The following is a 19,332-nucleotide window of genomic DNA, read 5'->3' as shown; positions in this document are numbered from 1 at the left end:
CCTGCTTTGAATAAGCAGTTCCAAAGCCTCCAGGTTATTTTATTATTTCTGTAGGGCAATAAAAACCATGGTTATTATTACCATATCTATAATGGTGCAACTTCAGCTTTCCTTTGGTGTTCTCAGCATGGTAAGTCTTTTATAGAGCAGGATTCCTGTGCTTTTCTGCAGTTGTGAGCATGTTTTCTTTGGATAATAAATAATTACACCAGCCTTTGAACTCAAAAATTAAAATATACATGTAACAGTTTTGTAACTTTCTAATGTTAGATTATAAATGGGAGTAATTTCAACAAGTTGAAATGGCCAGATTTGTCCATGTGGAGCAAATGTTATCAGAGCTGTTCTACTGCAGGTGATTACTTCTAGTAAGTCCTGACATTGTTCTTTATCCTCTTGTTCTGTGCAGCACCCCTTGTGAAAGCTGAGTAATTAATCTGGTTATTGCAAACCTGGTTAGTGATTGGGAAATCACTCATCCACCAGATGAATAATTGAGATTAACTTCTCGCCCAGGTGATCTGAGTGTCTCTGTGTGAGGGTTAATGGGAACCTCAGGAGTTGTGCTGCTGAGAGTGTCTGATTTAAATCTGAGAGTGAAGTGACTGCCTGGTGACTGGGCAGCTCTGTGACCCCAGGGCAGGTGCTGAGGGCTGCAGCTGGAGAGGCTCCATCTCTGGTTTTGCTCCAGCTCTGAAGGGCTCTGAGGTTCCCTTCCTGAGCAGAGCTGTGGCTCTCACACCTGAGCTGGTCAGCTCTGCTGTTTCTCCTCATTAGATGAAGACTAACAAAGGAATCCCCAGCACAGGAAGGGGAGAGGGGGGGAAATTGTTTAAATTTGGGCTTCAGTGGGTCATGTTAAGGTTCTGGGTGTGAGGTTAAGCTCCTTGGGGAGAGCAGCACCCAGAGGGGGAGGATGTTCTCACCTACCTTAGGTGACCTGGGCACTGGAGAGCAGCTGCTCTCTGTGTGTCTCATACTGGGGGACAAACGTTTTAGCAGGGCCTGTTGTGAAAGGATGAGAGATGATGGTGTTAAACTGAAGGATGGTTGATTTTGATTAGATAAAAGAGAGAATTTTTTTACAATGAGAGTGGGGAGGCCCTGGCACAGGGTGCCCAGAGAAGCTGTGGCTGCCCCATCCCTGGAAGTGTCCCAGGCCAGGTTGGAGCACTCTGGGCTAGTGGAAGGTGTCCCTGCCCATGGCAGGGGGTGGACTGGATGAGCTTTCAGGTCCCTCCCAGCCCATCCCAGGATCCTGTGCTGGAGCCATTTGCACCCAGTGTGGTGCAGATGCTCCTGAGGCTGCCGTGAGCCCTGGACTGAGCACCTCATTAATGTTGTCTTTTCTTTTTCTGTTTTTTTGCTTTTTCTCTCTGTTGCCTCCCTTCCTCCTTTTCCTGCTTAACCCAGAAAAACTGATTGAGGGACTCAAATCTCCTGAGCCTGCACTCCTGCTCCCCGACCTGCTGCCCCTCGCTGACCCCTTCGGCAGCACGGCCGACGCTGGCAATGGTAACCACACACCCAGGGCCCCCCCTGTCCTGTCCTGTCCTGTCCTGCATGGTCACTCCACAGGCACCCCCCAGCTCCCAAACCAGCCCCTGCTGCTGGTGAAACACGTGCAGGAACTTGTGGGTTGTGCTGAGACACATCTGCCTTTTCTCCCTGAGGTGGACACCTGAGGAGTGAAGGTTTGGTGTCTGTGTCTGGGGTCCAGGGGTGCTGATCTGGCACAGCAACGTGGCACAGCTGGGCCTGGTGTGTTCTCTTGGTGGAAGAAAGTTAATTGTTGATTGAAGGGGAAGATGCCAAAAATCCCTCCCCTTCTGGTCAAGACTTTGTGTTCAAGCACAGCCCAGGCACTGAGCTGGTCTGTCTCTCCATGGACCCTCAGCAGCAGGAGGAGGAAGGACAGCATTCCCTAGACCTGGGGAATGCTGGGAATAATATACTAGGCTGCTGTGAGCCTGGATGCAGGAGGCATCAGGCAGGACTAAGATTCTGGAGTGTTGCAGAATCCTATTTTGATCTACTTGCCAAATCATTGCAGGCTCAGTGGCTGCCATCAGCTGATGGTGTGGGTTGGGGTCCCAGCCGGGGTCCCTTGGCCAGCTGGGTGCAACCTGTGGCTTGGAATGGAGAGGAAGGAAATGAGTCACTGTAACAGTAAAACTTCTGCTCCCTTTTGCAATTTTTGGCAGTTGTCTGAATGCTCTTAGATAATGATCCTGCAAATCACAGACACACACACTGCTGTGAAAACAGAAATGGTCATTAATCTCAGTTAGGCACCATTTGGGTGCATCCTTGTCCTTTAATTTAACGTGGTCATTGCCTTGCTGTTGGTCCCTGAGGAGGAGACCCAGACAGTCACTGCCTGTGGCTGCTGTGGCAGGTCCCTGCCATGGCTCTCCCCTCCCTCTGTGGTTTCTATAAACCAAATCTTTGCATCCAGCCTTTGTAAACGTCTCCTGTTGTCTCCACATGATGGGTGAGATGGATACTGGGGATTGGGGCTTCCAGTGAGATGTCAAAAGTTCCAAAACTTTGTCACCTCCCTGTTGGCTCTGCAATCCTTGCTCCATTGGCCCCTTAAATGGGAACAAAATCCCACATCTTGGCTTTTTACAGGCTTGACTGGGACTGTGCTAAGGGCTCCAAAGCAGGTATTTTAATGTCCTGTTACTCCTGTTGCAAGGGGACTCTGTCATGGTCAGGGTTTTCCTTTTCCTGGACAAGGATCTTGTGGATATTTGCCCAGCCCCAGGTCTCCTGCTTGGCTGCAGGGCAGGTGTTATTAACCTGCTGTTCCACGCTCTGGGTGTTTCAAATTGGGCTTGCATAAATTAAAACAAATAAATAAACTCAAATAAAGACTCACCCCCAGCAAACACTGATGAGTTACAGTCTTCCCTCGTGATTAAATTAACGTTGGACTCCAGCCTCCTGTGCTGACACAAATTACAGGGTCACTAAGGGCTTCAGACAGCTGCTGCCTCAGCTCCTACTTCTGCCTGTCCTTGCAAACTAACCTCTGGCTTCTCCCCTGCTGTGCCCCCTGGAAAGGCAAACCCGACGTGGCCGTGGAGAGCCTGATCCCGGGGCTGGAGGCGCCGCTGCCCCAGCGCCTCGTGTCCCAGAGCGAGTCGGTCGCCTCCACCAGAACAGGTTGGTGGGGCAGGGTGGGCTGGGCCAGGGGGGTCTGGCAGCCAGGGAGCACTGGCTGTGCCCATGGAAGTGTCTCCCTCTCACTGCTGTGCCTGCCTGTGTCCCCTGAGGGGTTCTGGGTGGTTCCTCCAAGGTCTGTGTCACTGTCCTGCCTGGGAGGAATGGTTGGATCTCAGGGAAAGGTTCTTCCCCCAGAGGGTGGTGGGGCACTGAACAGGCTCCCCAGGGTTTGGGCACAGCACCAAGGCTGCCAGAGCTCCAGGAGGGTTTGGACAGTGCCCTCAGGCACAAGGTGGGATTGTTGGGGTGTCTGTACATGGCCAGGAGTTGGACTTGATGATCCTTGTGGGTTCCATCCCGCTCAGGACGTTCCATGGCTCCGTGGTACATATTCCCTGGGCCCCCATCACAGACCTGTAGGTGCTGGAGCATCACTCCCACGAGGTGCTTTAGGACTGATTGCTGTCCCAGGGAGGATGGCCACAGCCAGTTCCTGGCCCTCTCTCACCACCCAGGCCTTGATCAGGCCACTCTTCACAGCAGATGGACTTGAGCTCTTCTCAGAGGTCTCTGAAAACAGGCAGTTTGTGTCTGGTTTGCAGCTCTCCCCTCCCTGCACAGCCCCCCCTTTAACCTGTCCCTGTGGGACTTCCTTGTCTGTTCAGCTTCAGAGGGCAGGGCATCCCAGGGGAGGTGGGAAATGTTTCTGGAGGTGTTGGGCCCCTCTGCCCTCACTGAAGGGAATGTTTCCATCACAAGAAATGGCTTGGATTGAAACTCTGCTCTAAGTGTGTGTGAATGGGAATGTGGGAATATGAGCCTAACACTCTTTGTGTCCTGTTCAATGCTTCCTTGGGATGCTCACCTGGATCCAGACTCTCTCACTGGGGAAGACTCTTTGCTTGACTGTTCTCTGCTCTCTAACCCTGCTGCTGATCTCCTGGATGAGTTTGCTCCTGTAGCTTTTGCAGCTCAGCCTCACAAAGGTAAAGTGGCTCCTTGCTCTGCCCTGAGCTCTCCTGCTGTGTGGGCTGGAGCTGATGTGAAGCAAAGCTTGTACTGGTTTGCACAGGCAGGGACTGGTTTACACAGGCAGATGCTCTGACCCACGTTCTGGTGGTGTTTTCTTTTCTTTTCCCCAAGCCATTGTTTTGTTTTCTTCCCAAACTTAGAATGTACACTGAAGTACTAAGGGAAAAAACATAAAGTGTTCAGCTTGACTCCATGGCTGGAGCAGGGCACAGGAATGCTGTGAGGAGCTGTCAGCTGCAGTGGGTGTGCACAGAACCTTCTCCTGCTCTGGCCCATCCCTGTCCTGGGCTGGAGCAGCTCTGAGTAGGGCCTGTGTCCCCTGGGGCAGTGACAGGGGCTGGGGGCTGACTCACCTGAGCCAGGCTTGCAGGGAATATTGGATAATACCCATGTGGGAAGGAAGGCCTGGACTTCTGGGCTATTTATTGCCTTGAAAAGAGAGGCCCAGAGCAGCAGTGCTGATTTCTGGATGCCCCTTGGTGCTGGGTTGTGCTCAGCTCCTTTGGTGAGTATCCCTATAGCAACAGAAAGGATCTGTCCTCGGAGGAATTGCTGTGAAAACAGTCTGTAATCAATTTTTACACTTGATGGCACTTCAGAATGAGTTTGTGTGTTCCACAGAGCTTTTGGGTTAAACAAGCAGTTGTTCTAATTGCTCAGTGCTGTAATACACTTCTGGGCCACTTTATTTTGTGTAAATGGCTTGAGCTGTGTGTGGAGCAGTTCCTGCTCCCTCCTGGAACACAGCAAAGCCCAAATGTTGTTGGTGTGGCTTAATGAGAAAATGAATTAACAGGCTCCTGTGGGGCCCTCCCAGGCTGCCCTGCTGTTCCCTGTGGGATGGGAAAGGATCATGTTTGATGAGAACACGAGGCTCTGTTAGCACAGGAGAGGGGGTGGGGGGCAAGTTATTAAAATAATTTCCAGAACTAATTTATGGCTTGTTTTCAACCCCTGATTCTCTAGCTCTGGGTGTGCTTATTAACTGTGCTTCAGTCTCAGTCCTTGATTTGTTTATCCAGTCCTGGTGGGGATGATGTGAAACCCCCCTGGGGCAGGAGCTGCTGTCCCTGGGCACCATCAGCCTGTGGAGCTGCAGCTCTGCCTGTTCCCAGAGTGGGACCAGGAGGGCTGGAAGAGCAGCCCTGCTCTGAGCAGGGTCTGGTGCTCCAGCCATTCCACAGGATCCTTCCTTTGTCCATCACTGGGCTGTTTGTTGGCCTTGGAATTTGTGCTCAGCCTTCAGGGTCCCTAAATTTGCCTTTGCTGGTTCAGCCCTGAGCTCTGTGTGTGAGAAGGGAGGGTTTCTCTCCTGCTGGTGACACGGGGCACTGAGCTGAGCTCCAGTGCTTTTGGAGGGGTTGTACCCAAGCAGGGACACTCCCCAGCCTTCCCCTCTCCTCAGGATAGTGCAGAGCTGAGCTGTGCTCCTTCAGCACCTCGTGCAGCACCTCTGGGGCTGGGAGCAGCTGTGGGTGTCAGTGCCCTGGCAATGGGATGCTTGCAGAGGCTCCTGGGTAGGTTGGGAAGAGCCACAAACAAATCTCTCCAGGGACAGAGTGATGACAAGATGAGACTTCCTGCTAAGATGAAGCACCTTTGTGTGTTTGACTCTTGGCACTGCTCTCCTGGAACATTTTAAGGAAGGGCTGGACGTGGCACTCAGTGCCATGCTCTGGTTAGGATGTGGTGTTCAGTCGTAGTTTGGAATTGATGATCTCAGAGGTCTTTTCCAGCCTAACTGAATCTGTGATTTGGGGTTTGTCCTTCCTGGCTGTCGTAGTTTGAGACCCCCAGAGCACAGTGATCCTCTGATCCTCCAGAGCACAGTGTAGTTCCACAAGTGGTTTCTTGCATTAGCCAACCCCAAACCTGTTAACATCTTTGTCAGCTCTGGGTAAAGAGCTTTTTTTCCCCAATAGGAGTCCAACAGGAATGTTCCTGTTCCCAGAACTGCTTGAGGGGCCTTTAAAAAACTCTCCCTTGGTATCTGGTTACATTTTCAGGTGTGTAAACTCCTTGGAAATCTGACTTCATGTTCACTTGCTGCTTTAGTGCCATGGGTGAACGCTCATGGGTTTGTCTCAGAGATGATGGGAATTTCTTCTCTGTGTTCTTTTTTTCCCAGCCCTTTTCCTCTCCCTGTGCCTGAGAGCCAGACTGTGCTCTCAGACCATGCCAATGGCAAAGAACACCTTCAGTCCTTGGGAGTTTAACCCCAGGCCTCTGCCACAGCTCTGAACTCTCCAACTGAGCCTTCAGACTGGCCAGATTTTATTCTGGCTCTTGTGACTTGGCTTGCTTCGTTTGGTTTGGTTTTATCCCCTCTACTTCTGTATTTAATTGGTTCTCCACCTTCTTACCCAGACTTAACCAACTTTATTTCACCTTTTAAATGAAACTCCTGCTTCTAAACCCTGTCTCTGAAAACACAGAGATGTTCTAACCCTTCCTGGCAATTCTAACCAGCCTCTCTGCTGTCTTTGCTTCTTTACTCTCTTTCTCTTCTATGCTGCAGAAGATACTAACCTGATATCAGGCTTTGATGCTCCTGAGGGCTCTGAAAAAGTGACAGAAGATGAGTTTGACCCAATTCCAGTGTTGATATCCAAAAATTCACAAGGTAAGCCAGGATGTGGGGGTGAAAAAGGGAAGGAGAAAAGGAAAACAGTGAACATATAAATTAGTTCTGGGGCAGTGGTGCTGCAGCAGGTGTGACTAGTCCAAACCCTAAAGTGTAGATACATCAGTGTGGTATTTAGGGAGCTTAGTCTGTCTCTGAGATACACTGGCCTTGAAATTTCTGTAGGTTCTATGTTTGGGGGAGGATTCCATGTCCAAAAAGATAAGAAGTGCAAGGATTTCAGATCCCATGAGGTCATTTCTCCCAACCTGCCAGGGGAGCACAGACACCTGTGGCTGAAGTGCTGGGAGAACTCTGCTCTCCCTCGTTCCCATTTGCTGTCCAAGCCAATAAAGGAGATCCTGTGGCTTTTGAATGAGCTTGGCACGAGGAACAACAAACGGGGATGATGATGATGATAATGATCCTTTATAAGCCCAAAACTCCTGCTGAAACTGAGGCTTTTTCAAAGGTGCTTGTGGGAGCTGAGTGTGAGGTTTGGTTGATGGCTCCCACCTCCTTTGAAGGGCTCTGAGCAGGAGAGTCCGTGGCACTTCAGACCCTGGTGTCCCCTCAGTTGAGGAGCTCTTGGCCCTTCCAGCCTCACACAGGGGAGGAGCAGCAGCACTTTTGGCTTAAAGCCACACCAGTGCTGTGTTTGTAGCTCTTCAGGGACAGAATCAGGCAGTGTTTCTCAGCCTGCTCAGTGAAGTGGGTCCTGTCTCTGCAGTCACACTGCTGAAAAGTTTTGATTACAGCTTCTGATGTACTGGTGGAGGTTTAAAGACAACTCTAGGGCTCTTTTTTTTTTTCCCTCAGTTTGATCACAGAACTTTTTGGCTTCCCTAGCTCCCACTTCTGGTCCCAGCAGGAATGTGCTGTGCCCCTGCTCTGCACCAGTGTTGGCTTTCAAAGACTCATTAGACATAGTTCAGACATTACAAACCCTGCTCCTGCTGGAAGTCAGAGTAGATTTCTCCCAAATCTGGGCCAGGATAGGCTGCCTTGAGTACAGAGAAGCATCTTGAGGGGTTGGAACCAGATGGTCTTTAAGGTCCCTTCCAACCCAACCTGTTCTGGGATCCTTTCCTTAAGTGTCAGGTCCCAGTTACAGAAAGCCCCGTGAGAGCTCAGCTCTCCTGGAAGCAGCTGCAAACCAAAGATGCTCTTAAAATAGCAACTAAATTTCAAGATTTAAAACTCTGAACTGTCTTTAGGTTGTGGGAGTCCTTGTAATTGCTTTAGTGACCCTTTAGTAAGGACAGGATTCTGCAGCCTGGATAAACCTCGGGGAAGGAGCTGGTGTTTGTAGGGATTTGTTGGCTGCTGTGCTGGTTGGTTTGGGGGGAGAGGGTGGAAGAGCAAGGAGGGGCTGTTGTTGCTGTTGTGATAGTAATGAGAAGAGCTTGAGCAAATTTTCTGTTTTGCTTTGACTTTTTTCTTTCTTGCTTGATCTTGAACTTCTGAAACTGTCGTGTGTGTGTGTCCTGTTCAATACTGAATTCCTATCTCTCACACTTTCAGGTGGGCATTCTAGAAACAACAGTGGAAGCTCTGAGTCCAGTCTTCCCAACATAGCCAGGTCTTTACTGCTGGTGGATCAGCTCATAGACCTGTAGCAGTGGCACAGTAGCAGCTGCAGTTTCTGTCCCGTTCCCAACCCTCCGTCCCGTTGCCAGAAGAGTTTCCTCCCGTTGTGCTTCTTTGGGGCTTTGCTCTTTTTTTTTTTTTCTTAATTAAAAGAAAAATCTGCCAACAGGAGACAGTCACCCACCTTTCTCGTGTCTTCCCATGGCCTGGGAAGGATTCTGTCTCAGTTCTCCAGGCAGCCTGTCCTCCCTAAAGCTCTGAACGCCTGCTCTGGTTCCTCTGCTCCTCCCCGTAGCCCGTGTGCAGGGAGCACCGTGGGGAGCAGGGAACAGCAGCTGCTCTGGGACCCTGCCTGCAAGAGCCTCTCCCTGCCCAGAGCAGGGGGGCACAGTGTGGGTCAACCTCTGCTTTGTGCTTTTGGGTCTGGGCTTGTCCCTGTTTTCCCTGGATGGGCAGGAGGAAGGGGCCGGGGGACAGTGGTGGGGACGTCCCTCACCTGCAGGATCCTGGGGTGTCCCTCACCTGCAGGATCCAGGTCAGGAGAGCTCATGGCTCTGAATTGGCTTCAGAGGAGGAGGAAGCCCCGAGTTCCTCTGAAACAGCCCAGCCCATACTCTGGTGATGGTGCAGATGAAGAGTTTTCCAGCTGCCCCCAGCCCATAGTTTGCTGTTTAACAATCCTGCTCGGGAATGAACTGCACTTCCTGGGGGAGGGAAAACCAGGAAAAAGGAAAAAAAGAGAAAAGAAAAAAAGGAAAAAAACCAGATTGCTAAAGCTGCAGACATGACCCTAGGTGAAACGTAACAAGGTTTTGAACCAAATCCATGTGAGTATGGCTGTGACTGGCATTTTGTTGACCTTTTTTTTGGGTGAAAAGGGCACTGTGGCAGCAGCAGATGTATTTTCTGTGACTTCTGTGTTTGACTGGAAAGAAAAAAATCCCCCCGACCTGCTGTAAATTGTGTATGAAACAAATTGTCCCACGGTCGTTTTGTCCGTTTTCAATCCCGGGTTTGGTCCAGCCTCTGGTATCTGTTCTGGGCTCCCCTTTCTCTCGTGACTCTGTGGTGCACCCGGTTCAGTACAGACCCATTGTTTCAGTAGCAGAGGTTCCTGTGGGCCCTTCTCCCCCGGTCTCTGTGCACACGCATGCACTCGGTTCAGGTGGTTTGAAATCAGTGCTGCTACAGCTCGATGGGGTTTCCCTTTTCTTTTCCCTCCACGTGCTTAGTTGGTCAACTTTGCTGGATACGCTCACCTCGTTTTCCTTGGCTTATCCCGAAGTGCGGAATTTCTATCTTGTATTTGAGAGCTCTCTCTGCCCAGAAGGACTGTCCCTCCCTCTGTAGTGGACTCTCCCAGCTTCCTGCTCTCCCCGTGTCTGTGTTTGTAGCTGTATTAGTAACAGTGCAGTTCCCACGTGCGAAAGTTCGAGCGACTGAATGTCTGTGCTGACCTCGCTGAGAAGGGAAGAGACCCAAGTTTGTGACTCCTCCTTTTCCTCTCTCCATCCCCCCAACACTCCGTTTAACCAGTTCTGTACATAGATCTCCCATCGGTTGTGTCTCTACATTACTCTTCTTTTAAAACCTACACTTAATAATAAAAGTATTGCTTAAGTGTGTTGTATCATTACATGTGTATACTGCACTTTCCAAGAGAAGCTTTACATGAGAACTATGGAAATGACCTTAGTAAAATTGTGGATAGAACTTTATTATTTTTTTGTTTTATATTCCTAAAGCACAGGCAAGCTGGACTGGAAAACATGAAGACGCTATAGATAGAAAGTTATTGTATAGTCAGATACTGAGATTATATGAAAAGAGAATGGATTTTAAAAAGTAACCATCTACTGTATATTAGAAACAAAGATTTCTGTGAATTAAAGTACTTTTAAAGAATGTTTAAGATTTTAAATCTAATGGCGCTTGTTCAAGGGTTCTGGAAAAAAATGACAAATGCACTGGGTTGTTAATAATGCTATTAAATAAGCAGATGTGAATGTTTATTTTATTGCTTTTTCAAGTAGCTGTTCGTGGGTGTGGGTGGAAATATGATGTTTTAGAGATGTCTGTTCTTAGACCTCCTTCATCAGCAAATCCTCGCCACATGTTTGCAGAGCGAATGGGAGATGAGAGATGAGATGAGATGAGATGAGTGGAGATTGGGGATTCATTTTAAACTCCAGAAACTGTGACTGTCCTACAGGCACTGGCTGGTGTTGGTGCTGCTCAGGGCTGGGGAGTTGGAGTGGAAGCTGCTGCTGGGGGGGACAGACTGAACCTCCCCCTGTGTCCCTGTGGGACACACCTGGTACCTGGTGCTGCCCAGGTGGTGTAAGAGTGAGGCTGTTGGAGCTTGGTTGGAGCCTTGGTTGAAGCTGAGGGAGATGTTTCTGTCCCCTTTGAAGGGCTGTGGGGTCAGGAGGTGTTTAGTAACATGGCACAAACCTACAGTCAGTGAAATCCCAGCAGAATGTTCTCTCTGCCTGGTGCTGTTCCTGTGTGTTGGGGTGACAGAGGGCTCTGGGGCTTGCAGTGGTGGCATTGACTGTTCTGGTGGATCCTCCTGGCAGGGAACTGCAAACACAACCACAGGACATGGAGCCATTTCCCCTCCCGTCAAGGCTGTGCTGTGGGTGCAAGAACAAATTGGGTTTGGGTGGGAAATGTTCAGAGAGTAGCTGGAATTTGGATATTGGTTCTTGGTTGTTTGGGGGGGACGTGGGCTGAGAAGTGCCCCTGCCTTTGGAAACCTTCTGGTTCACCTTTCAACCAGATGGGCACAAGTGTCACCCCACAGTTCAGAGATCAGCCAATTGTGTTGTTTCTGACAATACCCACAGTGCTGGGAGCATCCATCCCAAACCAGAAGGTGCAGCTCCCTGGGTTTGGACTGTCTAAGTCTTCCTGGGGTCCCGTGGGCCCTCCTTGGCCGGGGCTGTGGGTGCTGTGTGAGCAGCTGGGGCAGTCTGGGCTGGGGGGACAATCTTGGCACCGTTGGCTTTGTGGCAAACCTGCATCCTCCCCCAGCCCACTCACCACAGGTGAAGGGCAGCTTGAGCCAATCTGTGCAGAGCAAAGTTATTTTTAGTGGGGGCTTCTTGCAAAGGAACAAGGAAGGTGTTCTTTGGCCTGAAAGCTTGCAGGGTGTTCCCTCCAGTGCCTGTCCAAAAACACCTGCTTTGAAAATTGATTTTTTTTTTTTTACATTTGTTATTACAGTGAAAGTTCAGGTGTGATTCAGAGCAGAGGCAGAGTTCAGCAGCTTTTGGGGTATCCAAGCAAAGGTGAAATGTGGAGCTTGTGGAAGGGTAACTACAGGAAATGCCATTGGGTGTCCCATGTGCTGCAGCTGCAGCAGCTGAAGTGGGGCCATGTGGAGGTTCAGCCCAACTTTTCTAGTTCAGGAGCTCCCCTGGGAATCAGTTGGAGCTGGGGAGCAGCTGCTGTGGGGGAGGCAGGGCTGGGACATGGGCAGTGCTCTGGTGACTGAGGCTGATGCTCAGCTCGGTCATGGCAGTCGGGTGAGGTGGGTTCCCTGTCTCTGTGCTGTGTGTGTGCACTGCCCACTCAGCTGCTGCCCTCCAGCAGGAAACAGACCCGGGGGGGAATTAAAAAAGGGTTTCTTGTATTTATTTGTTGCTCCTGTGCAGTCCCTGTCTGTGCTGGGAGGAGCCCTGGTCCGTGCTCCACGTGCAGCTCTGGATCCTGCTGTTCCCAGGAGGAAGGGTGGGCTGCTCCAGGGCCATCCCTGCTGTGGGACTCATGCTCCTGCCTGGCACGGGAGGGACATTCACCCCATGGAACTCGCCTTGTGTTTTCCTTAGCGGGTCATTGGCTGTACCTTAAAGAGGACTCGTGTCCATAACTCCTGGTTTGGGCACAGCCCAGTGAGGGGGGAACACAAGGATGCTCTTGGTGTTCAGGGTGTTAGTTTGGGAACTGCTGGAATGTGGGGTTTGGGATTGGTTTAGCTCCTGCCTGGTCTCACTGTCATGGTGCAGGTGGCTGTACGTGAGTGCCCAAACTAGGGCATAAAATTCCTTCTCTTGTGGAGCTGCAGGCCCTGGCTCTGCCTCCAGGTCTCCCCCTGTGCAGTGGCTTTGGGCAGAAACACCTGGTTCTGTCTGCACTGGGCAGTGACACAGGTGACACCGACCTCTGGTGCCCTGCTGTGGCACCTCCTTCGTGGAACTGCTGCCTGGGGGTGGTTCTGTATTGCCTTTAAGGAGATTGCTTCTAGGAATTGGGATGCAAGAACAAAGGAAGGAGAAGTTTTTTGACCCTTTTTAAGTGCCAAACTGCTAATCCTGCACACTGGTAATTCTGCTGATCTTTAGCTGCAGTTACTGCTGAGACCTTCCTGACTTGGGCTTGAAATCAGGAGAGTTTTCTGTGTCCCCTGACTTTGTTTTGGACTCTGCTCCAGAAGTGAGGTCCTCATCACTGTGGTGACTGCTCTGCCTTAGGGAGTAAATATTTTCTAATTTTGCTTTTGGTTATTCAGTACTCTCCCACTTCAAGGCACTGTTTTCCTTGGAAGCTGGGGAAAGTCCAGGTGTCAGGGCTGTAACCTGGGGTAAATGGCCTTTTCTTCAGGTTGCTGTCTGGATACACAAAGGGTGTATTTCTGGAGTACTGAGTGATAAGTGATTTTATTTTTAAGGTTCTCCCTGTGGAAAGAGAGCTTGAGTATAGTTTGGAATTTTCTTTAGTACCTATATCTGACCCTGGAATAAAATATTCTACACCAGTGTTGTACAGGGGCAAGGAGAAACCTCATCTGTAAGCTCCAGCTTCTGTAAAGATTTGCTGCTGTAAAGCTTGTGGCTGTTTGCAGTGTGCAGTCCTTAAACCTGAGCACTAAGGAAAACCTGAGGGATGCTTCCCCATGGAGGAACACCCAGAGCTCGGGAGTCTGGAGGAGGAGGGGACAGACAAGGAGCTTCCCAGTGAAGGAGCCTGTCTCAGGGTAGGCAGATGTTGCCTCTGCCCAAGGGACATCTCTGCATGAGGGGTTGTGGTGCTTTGTGTGTTGGCCCAAGAGATCCAGGGCTGGTTCTTTTCAGGCCCCTTGTACAGCGTGAACAGGGCCCGGTCCCCATGGAGGAGGGACAGGGCTCCAAACCAGAAGGCACTGCCTTAGTCTGATGAGATTTAGACTTGGATTCACTCTTGCTGTCACCAGGTCGTGCAGTGACCCCTTCTGTCCTGCCCTGTAACACAGAACAAGTGTCTGTTTTGGCCATCCAGGCCTTTCCATGGGGAGCTGTCCCTGGGCCACCTCAGCCCTCCTGATCTGTGATCTCAGCCCTGCTGGAGCATCCAGAATTCCCTGTTGTCCTGAGAGTCAGGGACAGGAACCTTTGGAATGATGGTCTGCAAGACCCATAGTTGTGGCTGCTTATGGGAAGCACAGGCCTGGTCTTGTTACCTCTGCCCTGCCCTTCCCACAGCAGGGTTGGGTTTGATGGTGATCTCAGAGCCAGCATTAGCTCAGAGCCTTTTTTACCAGATGGCATCAGCAGCTGTGGGAGGTGTCTGAGCCACGCACACAGATGTTTGCTGAGGTAAAAAACTGGTGTGATGATGTCTTCCTTGTTGTAGGGATGCTGCTATAGCTCCCTCTGGGACCATTCCTTTGCTTTCTGCCAAAGGAAATGCTGAGGGAACCAAGGAATGTGGGAAGGAAGCTGCTGAGATGGGTTACAGTGGGAGGGGTCTGGAAGCACTGGGTCTCCCTTGTTCAGGATCAGAGACACAGACCCTGGCGGTGCAGTTGGTGCTCCGGTCCTGTCAGTGAATTCCCAAACTCTCAGGTAACACTTTACCACCTCTGTGCCCATTGTTGTTGTGGTCAAATTACCAGGGCCCTTCCCTTGTGGTGTTGCCTGGCAGCTCTGACTGAAACGGCTCCTGCTGAGGCATCACTTAGGTTTTATCTCCCAGAGTAACTCACAGCTCCTGCACTGGCCTTGGCAAGGGAGAAAACAGCCTCTGGGCATTCAGTGCCCTTCTCTCTTAGGATGGGCAGAGAGAGCATTGGAAAAAGCCATTTTTCCTGAACTAGAGCATTCTGCCTCTCATCCGGTGCCTCCCGTTCAGAGATGAGCTGCTCCTGCCCCGAGCAGGGCTGAGATCCTGCCACCCCTCTCTGACTCTGTCCCACACGTCCTGGCTCACGTGGGCACAGGCAGCTGCTGACACACGTGACCAGGTAGGGAACACTGACCAAAGGGTGTGTTTGTGCTGTTCTTGTGCAGAGCGGGCCTTGGTTTGCACTGGCATCATGTTCTCTATGGTAAATGCCTTTTTCCCTTGGTTCCTTAATCTGTAGTTCATGGGGAATTCGGAGGCATTTGTGTGATGTGGCAGCTGCTCTTGCTTTGCCTCAGCCTGTGTGCCCAGAATGTGCCAGTGACACCTGGGCAGTGTGTACCCACCTCCACCGGGGCCGTGTGTTCCTGTGATCCAAGAGTGGCATCTCAGGGGAAACCAGTACAACAACAGAGGCTGCAGGAAAGACAGAGGGTGTTTTTGTAGAGCAGCTGGTCAAATGTTCACATATCTGCACTGTCTTTATTTAGCAGTGTCATGTATCCAAGTGAAGAGTTTCCCAATAAATACCGGTTCTGATGCCTAATGAACGCCTGCTGTGTCTTTCATTGTGAGAGGTGATGGAGAAGGGGGTGACCTGTGTGTGTCCATGGAGCAGTGCCCTGATGGGTGTGCAAACATGAACTACTGACCTGGGCAGAGCTTCCCCTGGGTGAGGAGGCTGCTCTGGCACAGCAGGGTGTGTGGGTTAGTGCCCCGCTGTCCGTGGGCACCAACCAGCCTCCTCACCCTCCTCGTTCTTCCTGCAATTCCTACTGCTTAGTTTTCATGTGATTTTTTCCTGTCCTCTTGCTAACATGAGTCCAAAGACACACTCCCAACCTGCCAGTAGTTCTGTGAAGGTAAGAGATCTTCTGTTCTGTCTGTGTGAGTCGTGAGGCAAAACCAACCCTGGAGAAGGGCAGGGCAGCCTCTCCCTGCACTGTCTTGTTATCAAATCCAGAAACAAGCCAGGTCATTGTAGTTGTGATCCTTGATTTAAAGTCAGGGTATGGATGTTTAAAAATGGTTTCTCTGGCAGTAGTTTAAAATGATGCTGCTGCAGTTACCAGGATTCACTAAAAGCTGTAGGCTGACCTTCAGTCTTTGAAAGGGCCATGTTATTTTAGCAGATTGAGGGGCATCCCTGTGTATTTTCCAAGCCTGAGTGTAATTCCACGTATCCGTGGGCTGGCTCACAGGAACAGAGGCTGTGCCAAGCGCTGGCTGTGCTCAGAGGGCAGCAGGCAGTGACAGAACGTGTCTGTCTGCTGGAGCTTCACTCTGGGAGCAGCGTTGGGATGTGAACCCTCTGCCGTGGTGTCGTCGTCGCAGGTGGGAGGGAGAGAGACCTGTGGGGTGGTGCTGAGAGTGCTGCGTGTGCCCCCTGCGTGTGTCAGACATCCTCCACCTCTGAGCTGTGGTGCCTGTGTGTCCCCAGGCTGGGTTAGTTGTGTGTCAGCTCGTGTGTCGTAAACACCTTCCCTGGCATTTTTAGTTCCATTGGTTTCCCTCCCTCTCCCGTCCATTTTCCATGCGTGGTGGTGGTTTCCATCTGAACAGTGTGATGTTCTTGTGTCGTAAATACCTCTCATGCTGACTGATAACCAGGGGCATGGAGCTGGTTGAGTAACACTCTTCTCTTGTGTTTGTAGGTCTGCAGAGGGATCCAGGCGTGTTCCCAGCTGTAGCTCTTGAGCTCTGTAAAGGAGATTCTGGCAGTGACGGACTCGCTTTGTACAAGGGTCAGTCCAAGATGCTGGAGGTGAAAGTGCAGCACAACTCGGAGTCGGAATATTTAGCCAGAGATGGTCCTTCAAGCAACAGCTCCTTCTACAGCAGTGAAGGAGAGGGGACAGACCATGAGGGAGATATTCTGGATTGCAGCGGATCCAGGCCTTTACTGATGGATTCGGAAGAGGAAGAGGAGACGTGCAAGCTGTGCCCAGGGTTCCTGCAGCCCGTGCCCAGGGAGAGGCACGAGGCCTCCAAGGGAGATCCCCACTCCCAGTCCAGAGCAGGGGAGATGCTGTTCCCAGCCTTCCAGTCACACACCGGGGAGGCTTTTAATGAACCGGATGTTTTTGCCACGGCTCCTTTCCGAAGCTCCAGGAAAGTGCTGGATGAGGGGGATGTCTTTACCAAAGCTCCTTTTCTCTCCAAGGGCAACGCGGCTCTGCGACATCCAGAAGAAGCAGATGTGTTTCTGAGAGCCCCTTTCACTAAGAAGAAAAGCATGGAAGAGTTGACTTCCCATAAGGAGCTGTTCCCAGCACCCGTTTTCCTAAGCCAGGGGGGCGATGGCCGAGCTCTCCCGCTGTTCCCCAGCCTGGAGTCGGCGGCGCACGGGGCCGCGGCCTCGGCGAGGTCTCAGTATCCTCCTGCCGGGTTCCCTCAGCCAGGCAGCCTCCACCCCTGCTCCGGGAGAGCCGTGGAGGCCCAGGAGAGCGTCCCTGCTAAGGGAGGGCTGCCGGAGCAGGGGGACGTGGCCAGGGAGAGGAGCCAAGGCCACGCGCTGCCCCCGGACGCCGCGCTGGGCTCCGCGGGGAACCAGCCTTTCCGTCCACAATCCCTGGCCAAGTATTCCCGGCACTACAGCCCCGAGGACGGGCCAGGCCTCGAGGCCAAGCCCATAGCTGCTTACAAAGTGGTGTCTCAGACCAACAGGCAGGCCATAGCGGGCTCTGTCTCTGTGGTCCCGCTGTCCTCCAGGACTACGGAGCTGCCTGGCGCGGATCCCTTCGCCTCCGCACCCTTCCCTTCCAAAGCAGGGAAGCAGAAGCCTTAACGTGCTGGGGGTTGGGGCTGTGCTTCCTGCAGGACACCTGGCACAGCCCCTCGGACCTCTGCGTTGAAATGAACGACATAGCAATATATATATATAAAATAATTATTATTTTTGGTCGGAACTCTCTTTGCAGTGATAGGTAGTGGAACCGTTCTAAGTTATGTCAGTCCCAATGCCTGGCTCTCAGGATCCTCAGAGCCTTTCTCACCTTCCTCCTCTCACTGTCTTCCCCCCATTTATTTTTTTAGATGCTTTTCCAAACTAGTAGTATTCCATATTTTCTGGTCCTGGCTAGAGAAATGCATTATAAGATGAATTAAAAGGTTTATTAATTACAGAGCAAGTCAAGCAGGACTTGCTAATGCTCTGGAAAGGACACGATTTCACAGGTTAAAGGCTTATTGTGACTTCTTTGCTGTCAGTGCTGTTCCTGCTGCTCAGCAGCGGTGTGGCCATGGCAGCTGTGGCTCTGGGTGGGTGTTGGGGGGTGATGTGCCCACCCAGGCAGACCCTGCAGTGCTCTCTGGGGCTGCTCTGTGCAGGGTGTCCCTGGGGTGGGACACGTGGCAGTGCTGCCCGGGCTGGGGCCACGCCAGTCGGGGAAGGACTCACAGTGCCTTCAGTCTTGGGAACTCCAGTGAGGCAATCAGGCTGTTCCTGCTGCTGGAAAATCCAATTATTGTGCAAACAATCAGGCAAAGCTTTCACTTTTACACATGTATTTCCTGTCTGGTCTATGCCAAAGTGTAGGACCCGGAAATCTGCTCTTGGTGAAGGAGAGGTGTATTTACAGTATTAAAAATAGACCTTTGGGGGAAATTTATGATGCAAACAGCTCCATAGCTGTGCTGATGTACCTCACGTGGTGTGACTTGGCCCTGTTAGACGGGTTTGTACTGGCAGAGCTCGACTCAGAGTAAATTCTGCCTTTTGTTTTCCTTTTGATTAAGGATGAACTTAAACAAAACCATTCCCCCTCCTTCAGAAGTATTATGTTTTCTATCCCAGTCCCAAAGAGAAGGACAAGTACTTACTGTGTCAGAGTGTTCAGAGGCAGAATCCCCCGGGCAGGCACTGGGCAGGCCCAGAGCAGACTGTGCTCCCTGCTCTGCTCCCTCGTGGAGGACAGAGAGGAGAATGGAACCTCCCATTATTATTTTGCAAAATGCCTGGTTGCAGAAGTTGCCCTGGATCTGCTGTTTGTGGCCTGCAGAGGTGCTTGTGAGAGTGGACTGGCTCTCAAAGACCTGGTTATCAGGGCTCTGTGGGATCCCAGTCCAAGCTCCCAGTCCAAGCTGGAGCCTTGTGCTGAGGGTAAAGGACATACTTTGTGTTTGGGGGTCTCCCACGAGTGGGTTTGTGGTCTTTGGACGTTTGCAGGGGAATTGTTGGAGCCGTGGGTTGGTCTCTGAGGTCAGGACTGGCTGTGTGCAGAGCAGGTTCCTCCCTGTCCACTTGCTGACGTGTTTGTACTCAGAGAGCAAGTCCTGTGAGTAGTGTCCCTCGAGTAGTGGCCCTTGGAGAGAGGAAGGATCAGCTGTAGCTCCTCCTGACTCACTGGAGTCAGACCATGGGGAGCTGCTGCAGCCGAAAATAGGCTTTGGTGTAGTTTGGAGAGGAAAAAACCCTGAGACCACCTCCAGCACACGGCTCTGTCCGGGGTCCAAATAATAAGTGTTATAGGAACACAGGGGGCACAGAAAAGATGTGTGTGAAGGCTGCAAAAAAGAGGACATTGCACAGCCTGGGGCAGACTCGCTGCTCACCTTTCATCCCAGCCACACAGCAGGAGGATGGAGAGATGGATGGAAAATCCCTGAGTGCTGGGAGGGGACTGCAAAGCATCTGCAAGTGGGAGTCACCGACTGCTCGGTGTTTGTTCCCTTTCCCCTCCCTGAATTTGAATCCCCTCCAAAATATCTCCAGTTGCAAGAGATGAGCCAGGTGTTCTGCTGGACGTGGGGGTTGCCTGGAAGGGAGAGGGAAATGCTTGGGCTGAGGTCTGAGAGCCTGGGCTGGGGAGGGA

General features: G+C 51.4%; 1 protein-coding gene across 8 annotated transcripts in view; it reads left to right on the top strand.

Annotated features, from left to right (window-relative positions):
- Positions 1 to 17,692, top strand: part of AAK1 (AP2 associated kinase 1) — a 74,609-nt gene extending 56,917 nt beyond the window's left edge. For 2 of the 8 annotated variants that reach the window (XM_027697609.1, XM_027697608.1), the window contains 4 exons: positions 1,414 to 1,515; positions 3,070 to 3,171; positions 4,047 to 4,157; positions 16,174 to 17,692. In XM_027697609.1, coding sequence (XP_027553410.1) covers positions 1,414 to 1,515; positions 3,070 to 3,171; positions 4,047 to 4,157; positions 16,174 to 17,306 — 1,448 coding nt within the window. In that variant the 3' untranslated portion in view covers positions 17,307 to 17,692. Of the gene's footprint in view, positions 1 to 1,413; positions 1,516 to 3,069; positions 3,172 to 4,046; positions 4,158 to 6,721; positions 6,827 to 8,350; positions 8,918 to 16,173 lie in introns of those variants that run through there. The other 6 variants (XM_027697612.1, XM_027697611.1, XM_027697616.1 and 3 more) reach the window with 5 other exon arrangements.
- The last annotated feature ends 1,640 nt before the right edge of the window (positions 17,693 to 19,332 follow it).

Source organism: Neopelma chrysocephalum, unplaced genomic scaffold, assembly GCF_003984885.1.
Source record: "Neopelma chrysocephalum unplaced genomic scaffold, ASM398488v2 Primary Assembly neopelma1_120, whole genome shotgun sequence".
NCBI classification, from domain to species: Eukaryota; Metazoa; Chordata; class Aves; order Passeriformes; family Pipridae; genus Neopelma; species Neopelma chrysocephalum.
This window is presented reverse-complemented; position numbering and strand designations above follow the sequence as displayed.